Source organism: Moschus berezovskii, chromosome 18, assembly GCF_049115385.1.
Source record: "Moschus berezovskii isolate FMDL1 chromosome 18, NW_MosBer_1.0, whole genome shotgun sequence".
Taxonomy (NCBI): Eukaryota; Metazoa; Chordata; class Mammalia; order Artiodactyla; family Moschidae; genus Moschus; species Moschus berezovskii.
Window position 1 is genome coordinate 43,861,446 of NC_142477.1, and position 18,105 is coordinate 43,879,550.

Here is an 18,105-nt window from a genome sequence, read left to right on the forward strand (position 1 = left end):
GAAAGATGAACATGGTAGAAGAGACCCAGTTAAATTTAAGTTCACCTCCTTCCACTTAACTCCAGGGCAGCCATTATTACAGCTCACTGCGATGACAAATACTGAACCATACGTTGACAACCAACCTTGAAATGATGCCATAATGCCACAATTTTACTTTTCACTAAAAGAGAAATATTTGCTCCAATGCCAAGTGATATGAGTACTCCTTTCATCTTGGAAGTGCCAACTTCTTTAACCTGTGGAAAGGAGATACTTCTTTAACCTGTGGAAAGGAGATACTTCTTTGATTTCTGGGGCCTGCTCTGCTTCCCTAGTGGCTCAGAAGGTAAAGCATATGCCTGCAATGCTGGAGACCTGGGCTCAATCCCTGGGTTGGGAAGATCACCTGGAGGAGGGCATGGCAATCCACTCCAGTATTCTTGCCTGGAGAATCCCATGGACAGAGGACCCTGGCTGGCTACAGTCTATGGGGTCGCAAAGAGTTGGACATGACTGAGTGACTAACACTTTCACTTTACTTTATGAGGTCAGCCTCTGCTATTGAGAAAAAGTAGTTTCATCTGAAGTTCTGGAGGTGAGGGGAACAAAAGGAAGGGATGGGACCCCTGTTTTACTGTTTAATACAGCACCCATGCTTGTGTACAGCATCCTATACATGGTGTCAGGATGGTGCTTTATAATGCTAATATACTATATTCATCAATACAGTATTGCTATAGTGATATTGACTTTTGTGGCAATACCAGAAGCTAAAAGCATCAGACTTTGAAGATGCCTAAGTCTGATGCACGGAGAAGGCAATAGCACCCGACTCCAGTACTCTTGCCTGGAAAATTCCATGGACGGAGGAGCCTGGTGGGCTGCAGTCCATGGGGGTGGACATGACTGAGTGCCTTCACTTTCACTTTTCACTTTCATGCATTGGTGAAGGAAATGGCAACCCACTCCAGTGTTCTTGCCTGGAGAATCCCAGGGGCGGGGGAGCCTGGTGGGCGGCCATCTATGGGGTGGCACAGAGTCGGACACGACTGAAGCAACTTAGCAGCAGCAGCAGCAGCAACTTTGATGCAATGAAAGCAGTCATGGCATTGCCTTTATTGGTGGAGGATATATTCTTTCACAGAGGAAATCTTAATATGGTGATTTATATTTTTTAAAAAGAATGGCATTTTCTGTTTCTCTGAGTCATGTCTTATTTAAAAGATCCACTTTGGGGCTGTAATAAAGCGCTGATGAATATGAAATAAAAAAATTAAGACAACTGGTATTAGGACTTTATTAGGCTTTTCACTGGATACAAAGAAACTTTTTTTAACATTAAGAACACAATCTTATCAAAAAAATTTCATTTGCTAAACAGAACTGTAGGCATGTATTTTCTTTACATCACATTTATTAAAGTATCAATGACCAGATCCTAAAAAGAGAAGGCACAGGTCTGTCTCCCGCTGGTGAATTTCTCGTGTCTAATGAAGGAAATGTCACCAGCTCTGCAAATTCCCATCCTTTAGACATGAAGTAAATCAACAGAAATGTGTGAAAGCAGGAGCCATGAGATGGAAATGTTACATTAAGAGATTTGGATTTTCCTATCACTTATATAAATTTCAAGAGAGGAGGCAGCTACGCAAATGTCCTGAAACTCCATCCCCATTCAGACCCTGCCAAGGAGTCACTGTTGGATTCAGAACTATTTGAAAACTCTATTTTAGGAATTCCAACACATTCTATGCTTTGCAAATTTGTCTAGAAATTGGCCTTAGGTTTCACAGTTCTTACTCTGGGATGGGTTTGGTTTCCAATTCCTTAGAAAAAGTGTTGGTTGTGATAATCTGCTTTGACGAGTCTCTCTGGCAGGTGCGGCTTCGTTGTCAGAAACTACATTCCCACCTGCTGGCTCTTCCACCCAATCTCCTGAGTAGGCACAGAGAGAGCTGTGTCCATATCTCAGACACTCCTCTCTTCTTCCAACAGTCAAGAGAGTTCCTTTCTATGTCAAATTTTCTACAATTCCATAGATGACCTAATGTGTATTAGGTCTAATACATAGACATATGTCTAATACATAGAGGCATAATCGGATAAAAATAATTTGTGTTAAGCTGTTAATAAGAAGAGTAATGGATTCGTTTGTTACCTCTTTGAAAGAAAAAGAGAACAAATTTTTAAAGGGGTCCTGGTATGAATTAGAAGGTGCTTCTCGCCAGGGGCATTTTTAATGTATGGGTATGTTTCAGGTTGTCCCAATTATTGGGGAATGTTACAATAGGGATTAATTGTGGGGAGAGAGACTTGGATCTCACAATAGACAAGTGAATGTGGCATTGATCTTATGAAAGTTCTTGCCTGATTATTTTTCCTGTACTTCAGTTGGCCCTTCATAACACATTTCTGGGACTTGCATGGGTCAATATTTTTCTTCATGAGGGGTATTAAGACTACTGATTTTCATGAACTATCTTAACACAGGAGTGTGGAAAGAGGTAGGATGTTATCCCCTATAGGTAGCCCTACTGAAAAAGACAGGATGTATAGGGATTTAAGATTAGAAAAAAATGCAGACACACCCCAATTAGATGTGAATTTCAGATAAACAATGAATAATTTTTAGTATAAGTACATCTCATGAAATATTGGGAAATATTATACTAAAAATATTCATGTATATCTGAAATTTGAGTTTCACTGGGTGTCCAGTATTCTAACAACCTTAAATATGGGACAAAAATAATTGGAGATGGAGAAAAAGAAAAGAAGGTAGATCAATATCCTGTATCAAGATCCCAGACCTAAAGATTACAGAGTTTTGCTTTGAACATGACCACCAGTGCAGATCCTTAAATTAGTATTTGAATGCACTGAGGCAGATAGCAAAAATTCAGGAGTGTTGCTTCCTGTTTTTTTGCAAAGGGAATCACGTTGGTACCATTAATGTTGTTGGGTCTTTCGTGACTCTCACAGAGCCAAGGCAGTTCATCATACTTGAGAAGACCGTTTTTTTTTTTTTTTTTAAGTAATGGTTTGGAGAAACATTTTTTTATGGAAAACTTGGGTTCCCTAAAATTAGGTTCCATGAAAAATGGGTGCCATGTTTGGAAGAACAACTTTAGAAGTGCACTGGCTCTCTTGAGGATGGAAGTGAGTCTGAATTTAGTTTCTTTGCACATTAATGAAGTTAATAAATTAATTGATGTTTGAAACTTAAAGAGCATTGGGTATCCCACAAGCTGCATTATTTGCTTGTGGGAACTCAAATAAGTACTAAAGCACATTCCTCATGTGGTTAAAAAAAGGCCATTTTTAACAAAACATAATCTCCTTTTAAATTTTAATCCCAAATTGCAACAGTAACAAAAATGTCAATGTATTAAGGCTGGTCATAATGTGCCCTTTTTCTTTAGGATAAGTTTGATTTTGTACAAGATATATTACACTTACACACACACCACATACAAGCACATACTTCTGACTCATACAAATACACATTTAGAACTAATACCTATAAAAGAGTATCATAAATGAAATAAAAAGTGCACAATTTTCAATAGACTTAATCAACACATTTTACAAATTCTACAGAATATTTTATCATTGTCATTGGGAAAACAAACAATTTAGAGCATTATTTAAAACTGTATGTAACACAGGAGCCACCAGTAAGTTATGGCAAATACAGCATTTACACCATTGTGTCACTGAAATCTAGTTGAAAAGACTAAAGTGCTATAACATAAAATACTTTTAAAACCTTGTTGAGCATATCTTGAGGGACACTACACATTTTCTATTAGTGATTCAGAAAGCAGCACTCCACCTGTGAAGCTCTGATCTGGAGAGCAACCAAAGGTCAGAAGTTTGTGTCGCTGGATCATTAAAATTGCAGAACTGAAAAACTCACGAAAACATACATTTCCTGAGACTTCCAACTTTCTGGTCTGGAGTCCTAACAGGGGAGATCCTGAATGGGTAACATTGGCTAAAACATCTTAGAGCCTCAAAGAACTTAAAACAACATTAAGAGAAGATGTGCGTTTGCTTGTTTGTGATTTAAGTTTATCTTTGATTCTCCAGCTTGAAGTGTTACTGACAATATAGTTAGACTATCACTGCTAGGCATTTCTTATTTATGATGGTCTTATTTTTCACTGGTTTTCTAGTGATTTTTCTCCTTTTAAATATTTAAATATTTGAATTATGTTTGTGCCTACTTATGTAGGGAATATTGATTTTAACAGTTAAAACTGCAATAGAATCAGGTTGACTGATTAAAGTGTTCCACTTGAATAATGTGTGTGATGTTCATGCTGTGTGTGTGTGTTTGTGTACACACGTAGGTGCATACACACCAAACACTTTAAGCTCTAATACATTCACTGTTAGGCGGTGCTCCATGAAAAGTAAGTTTCCCTAGTATGGCTGAAAGTGAATATTGAGGTCATCATATAGAGGATCCTAAGGCTTTTCAAAGATGCCTCCTCATTCTCTGCATTCATATGACTGTGTAGTGATAAGGGAGACATAAAGGATGAAATGGCAGGAGTCATCACCATGTTGGGCCTTCAAAATTAAAGACAGGAAAGCAAACTAAAAAATGATACTCTTTGCACATTTTCCCTCATCAGCCACTCACCCCTTTGATTTCCTGCTATAATTGGGTAAAAGTTGGATTTTGCTTCTGTTTTTTTCCTTCCTTGCAGGACTAGTGATGGAAAAGTCTTAAGAACTAAGCAAAACAAAATGTGCACCAAGATGTATCTGCTACCATTGGGGGTTCATTTGTAGCCCTTGTGCTCAAATGCTCTGGAAGCACGATGTCTAACTGAGACAAAGGAGCTTAGGCTGATGGTAAACTCCACTCACATACCACTAGTCTTCACCCCCGCCTCTTTATTTAAGGCCCACAGCCTGCTCCCCAAGTGTGTTCCAGAGCAGGGCCAGTGGACAGAAGGCAGCCAAAGGCATCTTCTCTCCATTCTCCTTGCAAAGGAATCCCTTCTAATGAACTCTTCCTCTAGATGGAGGACCCAGGGTTCACATCTACCTGTTCCCTCCTTTAGAAATTAAGGCAAGTCCATGTACTCCTAGTGCTTGCTACATATATACTGTATATCCACATGGAAACCAAACACTGGCTTGGAAATATCTCTTGTCAAACAAGGTCTCTATGTGCAGATTATTAATAGCAGTTAAATGCTTTTTCCAGTTGAAAAATTGCACAATTAATCTAATGCTTCAGCATGTTTGTTTTTTTTCCAGCACCCAAATGACAAATATGGCAAAGCTAATTCTAAGCGAATATTATAAGAAAGCATCTAAATTCAAGAAACTACAACATAGTTACCTCTCTATTTTACTCATTTTTCATTAATATGTTGAAAGATCTGTTTTCTTATACATTTATAAGTTAAATCCTTGTGTCATTGTAAGTTTGCTTGGCTAAAGGTCCTCCTGAGGGATGAATAATGAATAGTCAGAGAAAACCTGCCCAAAAAACAACTTCACAGGACATTAATTCCAATAAGCTATAGTCCTTACAAAAGGAATCATATTCCATTGCACATAAAGAGCAGGTGAAAGATACAGAAAGACAATAAAACTGCAAGGAGAGAGGAAGAGGGAAGAAAACTATATTTGTAGATAATATTATCTATTCGTACAAAAATATTTGAATATAATCAGCTACTCTACTTTCAAAGTTCTCATCAACTCTTTTTCATACATTGTTAAGGGTTTTGGTCTTAAAACTAAAGTATTTAATATCATCAAAGTTTTCACTTGAAAAGAAGAATTGTCACTGTGTCTGTCCATGACTGTGTGTGTTTGTGTGTATTTGTATCTGTCTGCCTGCAAGGAGTAGGTACAGATTGGTTTATTTTGTTTGTTGATACAAATACAACTGGACTGGAGAGTATATCTGTTGCGTGTATATATACACACTACTTGGTCAACAAAACACAGCTGTATACTTTTCATAAATGTTCTCTTCAGTCTAAACAATTTCTCTCCCTTCCCCACAGTGGTAAATAAATACTATTTTCTGATAGTGATTATTTATAATCTTTTAATAAACTCTTGATTATTTATAATTTTAATGTACATAAACTTGGAATCAAATACCTTACCTAAGACTCAGAGATTAAACCACATGTTGTATGTTTAAATTAATTAAAAACTGAGAGCATGCTATGGTCCCACTTTACATGAATTATGTTGTTTCCCCCCAGGATTGAGGTGTGACTATTTCTAACCATGAAGATAAAATAATTCAGAATTGTACAAATTTCAGCAAAGTTACAGATTTTAATAAATGCCTCAAAATAGTCCTGTGAGGCATATAGGAAAGGGTTATTGTGCTCTTGTAAGGTTATTTAGAGCTGTCAAATATCGCAAAGACACCAAGGGGGAAGCAATGCTTAAAGTTGTATTGCATTTTTCTTCCTCATACATGTGGACTATCACCTGGTAGAAGGCAGAAACTTTCTGTGCAATTTTGGCCTCTGCCTCAAAAATCAACCCTGGGGTGAGATGGACGGAACCCAAAAGTGATTTTCAAAATCTGCTCAAATCACATATACTTATGAATCTCCTGAAGATGCTTCATGGATCCTTGAGCGGTCACAGTCATCGTTTCAAAGACATTGTTCTCGTTCCTCCTGTGACCCTTCCTTTTTCCTCAACTTCAATGAAAAAAACTCAAATTGAAGCTTCTCAGAATATGTTCCTCAAAATTTGGGATGTAGAATGGCATATTAGGAAATCTTAATTTGGTAGGAAAGCTTGCACAACCTTTCACTTCTTTCTTTCTTTTCTTAATTTTTTTAGTCAAGTTAATTGTTAGAAGAACTTTTGTAAGTGTTCTTTTCAGAGTTTTCTGATTCTATTTTTTTAATTAAATTTTTTCTTTTATAATTTTACTTTTATTTACTTTTTCAAGGAAAGTCATTTTATTTTAAATATAGTGGTGCGTACATGTCGATCCCAAACTCCCAATCTATCTCTCGTGTCCCCATCCTTCCCCCTGTAACCATAAGTTCGATCTCTGTCTGTGCACCTTTTTCTGTTTTTTTAAGTTCATTTGTATCTTTTTTTTTCCCACATATGAGAGATATCAAATGCTATTTGTCTTTCTCTTTCTTATTTTACTCAGTATGATCATCTTCAGGTCCAACAGAGTTTTCTGATTTTAACACACATAATTTTTCATTTACTGGGCATTTTCAAGACAATATTTAAGAGATTTCTAAATTAAAGTGACATCCATCTCCTCACCACCTCCATTTCTCAATACGGAGTTGGCACTAATTGTTCTTCCACAAAAGTTTTTTATTCTATATTTATAGCTGCCTTCAATAGAAATACTGTGAAACACTATTGTTTTTAGATGACACAAAATTTACTGATTATGGCCTCCAATATTACTGATGCAGGGAAATCAATTTGATGCATATTATCTATGATCAAAAGTTAGCAAGACTGCAGACTACAGAGTATTATACCAAATCCTACAAAACAAGTAAATTTCAGTACAACAATGTAATACACATTATGCTGGGCATTCAATTACTTTTAAGTCCCATACAGCATCAGATTAAAAAGAGCGAGCGAGAGAGGGAGCAGAAAGTTTCATTTGGAGGAAAGTGTAGGAGCCCTAAGTTGAAATCAGAAACACAATCAAGTAAACACCCATAAGTTACAAAGACTAATTCTGAAAAACAAAATTTACTAGTCTTTTTTAAATCCCTAACACTAGGAGTAGGTTTTGTTTATCAAATGGGAAATGAAATATTTATAGTAATGAAGAGTATGATAATAATCACTGAAGAAATGGTTTCCCCCTTTCCCACCCACTTTCAGCCCTTATCCCTTCAGAAACTCAGTGGAATAGGAAGATCAGAGTGTTTATAGACAATACATCTAATACAGTGAATCTTCTCCGTCTTATTCACTGATACTCCAAACAGTACCATCAGGTGTTGGCTTCCCCTTCATCAAAGACATAGTTGAGCTTTATGACAGTGCTGATGAAATCACCAAGTTCTACAAAGTCGGCAGTGACAATATTGATGCCACTCTCTCCTGGCTTCTGTGTGCGGACCCACTGCATCATGGCAGGAAGAGCTCTGAGAAAGGAAAGAAAAAGAGATGTTACAGAAGGAAAGATATTATTTTTCAAGCTTGCAATCCCCAGGACTTCCTTTTGTTTTCTAACTTACTAAAATAAATGCCCCAATTACAAATACATAATGGAGAATAAAGAACAAATGGACGATGGTAAATTCTTAACCTCTTAAGTGACTCTGCAGGAGAAATACAGTCATCCTTGGAGGGTGGCTCAGATGGTGAAGAGTCTGCCTGCAATGCAGGAGACGTGGATTCAATCCGTGGATCGGGAAAATCCCCTGGAGGAGGAAATGGGTACCCATTCTAGTATTCTTGCTAGAGAATTCCACGGATAGAGGAGCCTGGTGGGCTACAGTCCATGGGATCACAAAGAGTTGCACAAGACTGAAAGACTAACACTTTGGAATCCATGAGGGATTGGTTCCAGGAATTCCCACAGACACCAAAGTCTGTGAAAGCTCAAGTGTCTTACATAAAATGAAGTTGTAATGTCAGTCCTTTTTATCCATGGTTTCTGCATTCATGAATTCAACCAACCCAGGATCGATTTTTGTGGATATGGAACCCAAGCATATGGAGGGCTGACTGTAGTCTATATCAGTCAATATTGGACTCCATCTTTGGAGATCTCAGATACCATGAGAATTTATAGTGAAATTTCTCCACTAAGAAAACAACATTCTTGCACTCATTTTCTAGTTTGGTATGGTGTGATTGCAAACCCTGGAGAACTATGGGTTAGTGAGGTCAGGGATGACTACATGCACTCAGCAAACATTTATTACAAACCCACTATTTTCAGGAAATGTGCTAGATATTATAAATAGACATACTAGTGAAACTCCCTGCATTTAAAGAGTGCATAGTTTGGTGGTGGACAGATGGACAAGGAAGACAATTTTAATATACTATAATCAGGGCTCATCCTTTAAACTTATTTACTGATCACCTCTTGTATTCCAGACACCACTAAAGGCACTTGGAAAACTTGAGTGAGCATAGCAGATAAAAATATCCACCTGTGAGGAGCTTACAGTCTAATAAGGAAAGACCAACAATGAATAATAATCATAAATTAATTACATCATTTGATAGGAAGGAAGAAGCGCTATTAAAATGCAGCAAAAAAGGGAAGATTTGAAGTGTGCAGATAGAGAAGAGTGGAGCAGATTGCAACTTAAAATAGGGTGCTTACACAGGTGCATTGACAAGGGGATATTCGTACAAGGGTTTGAAGGAGACAAGGGGTTAGTCAAGTAGATAGCCAGGGAAAACATTTCAGCTGCTGCCATCACCTTAAATGGGTAGCATGCCTAAATTTGGTAAAAGAAAGAGGAGACCATTAAAAGATGAAGTTAGAGGAATAATAAGGAAAGGCGGGGGGTAGATGCTGTATGGCACTGTAGGCTATTACAAGGGTTCTGAGTGTTACTTTGAGTGAAATGGGGAGTCTTTGGAAGATCTCGAGCAGAATAGTGTTGTGATCTGACTTAATTATAAAAGATGATTCATTACCACGAGAGCACAGTGGAGAGTCACCTAGCCTCATTTGCAAAATCAGGGAACACTTTTCAGAAAAGCACTCCCTGAATGTTGAGAGATTAGGAAGATTTAGCTGGGCGAAGGTGGGAATGGGGGATGGAGGATGTTGTGGTATATTTTCAGACAGAGAAAATAGCATTTCTACAGTCATTAACAGGGGTATTCTGTGCTTAGGAGTAGGGCATTTGGACAGACAGATCCAGCTATTAATGAGGATGCAATATCCTATGATAGCACATTGAAGAGAAACCACTATGATTTAAGCAGGAAGGGAGGTTGAGAAAGGGATAAATGAACCAAGGTCTTAGAGATGGCAGTGCAATAGCAATGAAAGAGTGAGGAAGTCCATGTGGATGTCAAATTCCTGGATGGGATGGAGAGAGAAGGAAAGATACAAGGGTGTGAGTGGAGAGATCATGATGAAATTAAGAATCTCAAAGAAGCTATAAAATTTAAGGAAGCCTCAAAGTGCTGGAGAAATAAGAAAGGACCATTTTCAGAATTTAAATCGACTTTAAGATGCTAACCAGGGAAATAATATGCTTAGATTTGTGATTCAGAGAGTGTGGTTTGCCTTCAGTGAACAAATGAAGAAAGCATGACTAGGATCAGAGCTAACAACCAGAGAGCTGTGGAAGGAGTCTAGACCAGAGATAATGGGAACTTACACTGAAGTGGCCACAATAAATATATTTTAAAGGAACTAAGGAGAAAAGGTGGCACTAGTGGTAAGGAACTCACCTGCCAATGCAGGAGACACAGGAGATGAGGGTTTGATCCCTGGGTGACGAATATCCCCTGGAGGGGGAAATGGAAACCCATGCCAGCATCCCATGGACAGAGGAGCCTGGTGGTCCATAGTCCTTGGGGTTGCAAAGAGTTGAACATGACTGAAGTGACTGAACACACACACACGGAGATAAAAGGACAACATTTGACTGGTGTGGGATTGGATATGATGGAGATGAAGAAAGAGGCCATGAATGATGCCTAGATTTCTAGCAGAATTCTGGCAGGTGAGCATCGTCTACTAATTTTGGAAGAATAGGACTGAAGACTTCCCAGTGGATGTACTAAGTTCAATCTGAGACCTGTTGATTCTGAGGTGACTTTGGGACACATAAATTGAGATTTCAATTGACTACTTACAGGTCTAATATTCAGGACATAGAGCTGGTCAAGGGCCATCACATAAAACAGCTATGAGAGTGGATAAAATTACCTGGGAAGATTGTACAGAGAAGGACAAGAAGAGAAAATCTGAATATCAGCTATATGGGCAGAAAAGTTGATTCAATTAAAAAAGGGAGAATTAGGTATAGAAGTAGGATGAAACTCAGGAGCATATAGTATCATGAAATCAGAAAAAAAGAAAGTCATGCTCCTTTTGGTTTGTGAGGTTGAAGTACAGAATGTAATACAGTGCCTTTATCCGGATCTCATAAAGCACATATAGCCAAACTTGACCCATCCAGGCAAAACTGAAATAGCTGCTTTGGACTACATTAATCCTGCGGTAGTACCTTAAAAATTCTGATCCATGTCTTCCAGCATTTACCTTAGTTTGTTAGATACAGATAGAGGAGAACCCAAAAAGTGCTTCTAAAAGAGGATAGCATGGATCTAAAAGACCCATTACCGTTAGAAAATAGACTAGCAGGTGGAGGAATTTGGTCTTCATAGCAACAGTTTCTGAAGGGAAGTCTATCTTGAACTAAAAAACTGGATCCCTAGAGCACAGACACAGGGGTATTCAAGTTCATCAGAGAGACAGATGCCATGGCAGCGTGTGTGCAGCCACTCGGGTTTGAATTCCATTACTTTCTCTTCTGGGCTTGCTCGGGCAGATGGCATATCTCTGTTGTGAACACAGTATCACCTTGGCATTTCAGAAAAAGCAGACACTCTTTGGAAAAAGTATCAAACCAGTCCATTTCCTGAGAAGATGGTTGCTTAGCAGATGAGAGGTGGGTAGGAGAGTGATTGGCTCTGAGGCCGGTGCCAATTTCTGTATTAGCTTTAACCGAGTAGCTGGTTTGCCAGATCCCCAGGGTACTAGGTTATGGAAAGTTCTTGAGCAACAAAATTTCCATCTGAGAACCATGACTATCATGAAAACAGCAACTCAGATGCCTGCTACTACTCTAAGATTGATATTCCTGGGCCTGAATTTAGAACAACTAATTGCTATCCCCATGGAGAGATGTTAGAAGTGCTCTTCTCTGTTTCGCTATAAAATAGATTACTTTGAGGATTGATGAAATATCATTTTGGAATAGCTTGTAGTCCTCAGGTGAAATGAGTTTTACATTTAAAATGCCACTTCTCTGAGTCATGGGAATATTTTCCTTTTTCTGTTCAGATATACTTTTCTCAAGTCAATATGATACCAAAAACAAAATAAGCAATAATGCCAAATTGAATCTCAAATACTCAGACAGACTTAAGTAGAATTGTGTTAAACAAAAAGACTCAGTGTTCTAGATTAAAACAAACAAATGCTGTTGAAGTTACAATAATTATTTAGAGTGGCATTTCTTAAACTTTTAAAATTCTTTTCCCACCATAGAACCTTTTAAAATATTTTCCTTCCTCACTCTCTTTCTCAATAAAGTTTTAATACCACAGATAGACTTTAAATATATTTATTTATTGTTTGTTTGTTCCTGTACTTTTTACATAAAAAGAGCACATTTTTTATTTGCCCTTCTGAGAATCAATTCTTATATTAGATAAATAAATTGAAAAGCCTACTCTGGTGGTAATAAAATATTGTCTCAATGCAATAATTTTCACTGTATAAGACACACTGGTTAACAAAGACCTACTATATAGTACAGGGAACTCTGCTTAATACTTAATAATCTAAATGGGAAAAGAATTTGAAAAAGAATAGATGCATGTATATGTATGGGCTTCCCAGGTGGCACTAGTGGTAAAGAACCCATCTGCCAATGCAGGAGACATATAAAAGACAGGGGTTTGACCCCGGGGTCAGGAAGATCCCCTGGGGAAGGGCGTGGCAGCCCACTGCAGTATTCTTGCCTGGAGAATCCCATGGACAGAGGAGTCCAGCAGGCCACAGTCCATAGGGTAGCAAAGAGTAGGACATTACTAAAGAGACTTAGCACACATATGTATAACTGAATCACTTTGCTGCTGTACATCTGAAACTAGCAAAACATTGTTAATCAACTATACTCCAATATAAAATTTTAAAAAAATTAAAGAAAAAACAAACTGGTTAAACTTTAATGTTTTAAAATCACCCAGGCATTTATTTGGAATTCCCTGATAGCTCATTTGGTAAAGAATCCACCTGTAATGCAGAAGACCCGGGTTTGATCCCTGGGTCAGGAAGATCCACTGGAGAAGGGATTGGCTACCCACTCCAGTATGCTTGTGCTTCCCTTGTGGCTTACCTGTTAAAGAATCTGCCTGCAATGCGGGAGACCTGGGTTCGATCCCTGGGTTGGGGAGATCCCTTGGAGAAAGGAAAGGCTACCCACTCCAGTATTCTGGCCTGGAGAATTCCATGGTCTGTGTAGTCCATGGGGTCTCAAAGGATCGGTCATGACTGAGCCACTTTCACTTTCATTCATTCATTCAACAAAGATATATTATACCTGCAGAAGACAGTGTTCTAGGTGTAGCTCCTTAGAGAATTTTGGGGTTTGAACCTTTCTCACCTCTCTCTAAGAAAACATTGCTGCAGCCCTGCCCCCACACTCTCCTTCTGCGACTTTTCTACCTACAGTCACAATAATCTTTCTCAGGACTGAGTGCATTATTCTTCTACATGAACAACTGCAGTCTCCTCTCATCTAGAAGATACACTCAGTTTTGAATCAGTCAGGGGGAGTCCCTGCAGCCTCCCTCACACACTCACCACACACACACCTCTCTTCAGCCTCTGGGCTAATTTGTTCTCTGGTAATACTGATATTCTGTGTGTTCTCCCAAACACATCCTGTAGTTTCATGCCTCAGTTTTTTTTCAAGACTTCTCTCTATATAAAATACCATTCCTTCTTCAGTACCCTTCCTGGTCTAACTTCCACTTGCCCTTCAAGACTTGGCTGAGGCAGCATTTCCATCCTTTCAGTTCAAATCTGGGTGAAGAGCTCTCTTCTTGATGCTTTATACTCCTCAAGCACAGTCTGTGACTACACATTGCGCATGGCATTCAGATTTTCCACTTCCATGCCTATTTCTATCAGTGCTTGCACCCTTTTCAAAAAACAAAAATCATACTGTAGTCATCAATAGATCCTCTGTACCTACCACAATCCCTGGAACCCAAAAGGAAAATAGCACATTTATTGAACTCAGATATTGAACTGGAAATCCTGGTCCCAGCTGTCTCAAAAGTCCAATGAGCAAAGTGGATATGAACCAATCATGATGATACAATATGGTGCAATAGACATGGACATAGGAGCCTATGGGAGTATGTAGGTAAAATAATTTATTTCACTTGGGAAAAATTTAAGGAATGCATCACAAAAATATGTGACATGTTGAGCTTGGTCAAGACTCTTTAGATAAAGAAGCCAAGTATTTCAAGAAAAAGGAACAGCACATCCAGTTGAATATGGACTATAGAGTAGATCACCAGAACTTACTTGTGTAACTCAAACTTTGTACATTTTAATCATTACTTCATATCTCCGTCTCTCCAGCTCCTGGTAAACACCATTCTATTCTCTGCTTCTATGAAACTGACTATTTATGGATTCCACATAGAAATGAGATTATACAGTATTTATCTTTCTGTGTCTGGCTTATTTCACTTAGCATAATGCCCTCCTAACAGTACTGTATCCTGAAGTTTGCTAAGAAGGTAGATTCTATGTTAAGTACTCTTACCACACACATATATATAAAATAATAAAAATAATAAAGGGTACAGGAGGAAATTTTGAGAGGGGATGGGTATGTTTATGGCCTTAATGGTGATGGTTTCATGGGTATACATACTTATCTCCAAACTCATAGAGTTATATACATTAAATATGTATACCAATTTTATCTATCAGACTTCAATAAAGTGTTTTTTTTTTAAGTATATGGGTATGAAAGAGATGGCATGATTAAGAAGGATGAGGTGACCAGAGAGTAGGTGCCATGGTGTGGGGACACTAGAGGGGGTGACTGGAGAAGGGGAGGAACAAGAAGGTGTTTGGGCCAGATTGTTAGGGGCCTCCTTTGACCTGTGGAGTCAGAGCTTCCCCTTACATGCTCTCAGATTTGTTCTTGATGTCTTCCAAAGAAGCGTCCTTTGATTTTCTCATGCAAAGAAGAATCTAATATTAATTCCATAGTAAGTCCACTGCCTAATGACACTGAAACTAGTATTCGAGACCTCCGGAAGTTTCCTCGGGAAGTTCTCAGATTGCTGTGAGATTTTAAAAAGCCCTCATTCACTCACTCATTCATGTATTCACATTAGCTCCACCATTATACCCAAAAAGTTGCTAGCAGAAATTTGAATAGCATTCACTAATATTATGAATGGAAATATTTCTTAGTGAAATTATGCAGCCTGAAGAGATGACTAAATTCTCTTTGAATCTGTATGTTAATATTTCAGTATCTATTTATGGAATAGTTTCTTTTGGTCTCCTATAGTCACATAGAAAAATGTGACTATGCAGATATTGCAGTGCTGTCTTTTAAATGCCTCTCTTTTTCTTCATCTCTCATTTGCATTAGATTCTGGATTCATATTGTGGATTTATACTGCTTATTCACAAGACTTCACTGACTACCAGGAGAATCACATCACTTCAAGATAAATAAAAATATAAATAAAATCATAGTCCTAGTGTTAAACGTAGAGCCAGACTGTTTCTGCTCAAGTCTCAGCATCAGCATTAATTATGAGCAAGATGATTAACACTCTAAGCCTCAATTTTACCATCTGTCAAATGGGCATATTAATGTGGATTGAAGTAGTTAATGCATATAAAGTGCTTAGATGAATGCCTAGCTCTCTATAAGTGACAATGTATTGAATATTCACTGAATTACAACCAAGGCAATACTCTGCTCCAGAGTCTCAAAGAAGGAAGTCAGCAGGGAATTCTGAGAGAAGCATTCAGCCACAGTACAGGGGGATGTAAAAATGAGCCTATGAGATTTTTTTCCCCCAACATTCACCATTTTCTAGCAATGATAGAAAGCAGGTGAGGGAGATGGCCTGGTGTAAAAGGGCAAGACTGGTGATGAGACTTGAGGGAAGTACCCTTGGAAGTGCTTTCTTTGGGGCACACAATTATAGGAAAAAAACCAAGTACACTTTCCCCATCATAGATTCTAATTTAGGTTAGCCAAAGAACAGATCCAGAACCAAAATTTGGTACAGGAAGCCTCGCGGCTCTTCTCCGGAATATGGAGCTCTCCTGAGGAAAGGCATCTTCAAACAGATTGCAGGCTCCTTAGAAACAGGCAAGTCTACAGGAATCAGAAAATCTTCCTCCAAGGAAGCAATGGGAGGGGAGCAATGTGGGAGCCAGAGTTCTTCTGATGTGCTGGCTTTGAGAACCAATTTTGAAAAGACTTAAAGGAAAAAAATAAAGAAATTAGAGGTGCTAAGTTCAGTAACCCTCAATGTGCTGACCTTGACTTATTAATTCATGTGAGCTTCCTATTTAGGGTGCTTCAATCACTGCTTTTAGCACAAAGATAAAAATTCTTAACTGTTCTATTGGCTCTGAACAATGGCCAGCTGCTCCTGTGGCTACATTTCTGTCACTCTTCCCCCCACTGAATTCTAGACATATCCTCAGTCTTGCTTATCTTGACCAGACTAATTCTCCCCAGAGAATTTTGTAAATGCTGTTTGATTGTTGTTATTTTGCTATTTTTTTTTTTTTTTCACCAAGAATACCTTATCTTTCCTGCCTCTTCACTTGATCAACTCACTCACTCCTCTTTCAGGAGATAGTTTAAATGTCACTGCTTCAAAGCACTAGACAAAATGGTAATTATATTTTTGTGTTTGATCAATACCCCTCTCCAATTAGACAGCAATGACTTTGAGGACAAAGATTCCCTGTTTTCTTACTGTTGTAGCCCAAGTGCTTAGCATAGCACCTGGCATAGACTAAGTACTCAATAAATGCATATTGAATAAATAGGTTTTATTTTTAGAAATATCTTTCAAAGGATAAAGTTTATTAGAATTAAACTTAATCAGGTTTCTTTGTGTACTATCAATTTATTATTAAATTATGAGTTTTAATTTCTTATCATTTAATTAGATTTAAATTTGTTACGAATCCATGTCAAATTCATATTCAAGTGTGTGTGTGTATGTGTATATATATACATAGTATTTTTGCAGCAAATGCATTTTATATATACTACTCCTCTAAATTCTCTAAACTTCTGTATTTTGTGGTTATGAATGAACAATTATGGATAATAAAACACATGCATCTTTCAGTGAATTTTATTTTAATATATTTAATTTTCAATGAAACGTTTCTTTTGTTGAAATGAATAGAATCTCTGAATTAAATTATTAATTTTTACAGAAAGTAAAGGAAATGGCAACCCATTCCAGTATTCTTGCCTGGAGAATTTCATGGACAGAAGAGTTTGGATGGCTACCGACCATGGGGTTGAAAAGAGTCAGACACAACTGAGTGACTAACACACACACACCCACACACCATTTTTACAGAACTCTCTGACGCCCTTGGAAATAAAGATTACAATGAAAATGTCAGAGCCTTGTTACTGCCTTTCCCAAACCCAGCCTCTGCTGAGAAATGGAGGCCTCCCTAATCTGCAAAATTTAAAATAATGATAACAGGTCTTTCTTCCCCTGGGCAACTGAGTCACCCAGGACCAACGAATTAAAATCAAGTCGGACATATTTTAAAATGTGATTTCTTGTCAATCTGGCCATTTCTAAAAACTTAGAAATTTCACTTGAAAATGTAAAGAGAAAGATGAAACAAAAATAAACTCTTTCCCCAGAAGGTTGGCATTTCATGCACTGAATCATACAGCGATAAAAGGCAAGGCCTTTGCATCTGTAGGTTTAAATCCCAGAAAGGGCTTCAAAACAACCTCAGGTAGACATTTCATGCAAAGATAGGAACAATAAAGGACAGAACCGGTATTGACCTAACAGAAGCAGAAGACAATAAGAAGAGATGGCAAGAATACACCGAAGAACTATACAGAAAAGATTTTAATGACCCAGATAACCACGATGGTGTGATCACTCACCTAGAATCAGCAACCCGGAAGTGCGAAGTCAAGTGGGCCTTTAGGAAGCATCACTACAAGCAAAGCTAGTGGCGTGATGGAATCCCAGCTGAGCTACTTCAAATCCTAAAAGATGATGCTGTGAAAGTGCTGCACTCAATATGCCAGCAAATTTGGAAAACTCAGTACTGCCATAGGACTGGAAAAGGTCAGTTTG

The 18,105-nt window shown here is 38.1% G+C and overlaps 1 protein-coding gene across 1 annotated transcript in view; it reads right to left on the reverse strand.

Moving 5' to 3' along the window:
• Window positions 1–1,263: 1,263 nt before the first annotated feature.
• The window catches only part of PLCXD3 (phosphatidylinositol specific phospholipase C X domain containing 3), a 194,610-nt gene continuing 177,768 nt past the window's right edge, over window positions 1,264–18,105 (reverse strand). Inside the window, exon 3 of the mRNA XM_055422122.2 lies at window positions 1,264–8,123. Coding sequence (XP_055278097.1) covers window positions 7,970–8,123 — 154 coding nt within the window. The 3' untranslated portion in view covers window positions 1,264–7,969. The remainder of the gene's footprint in view (window positions 8,124–18,105) is intronic.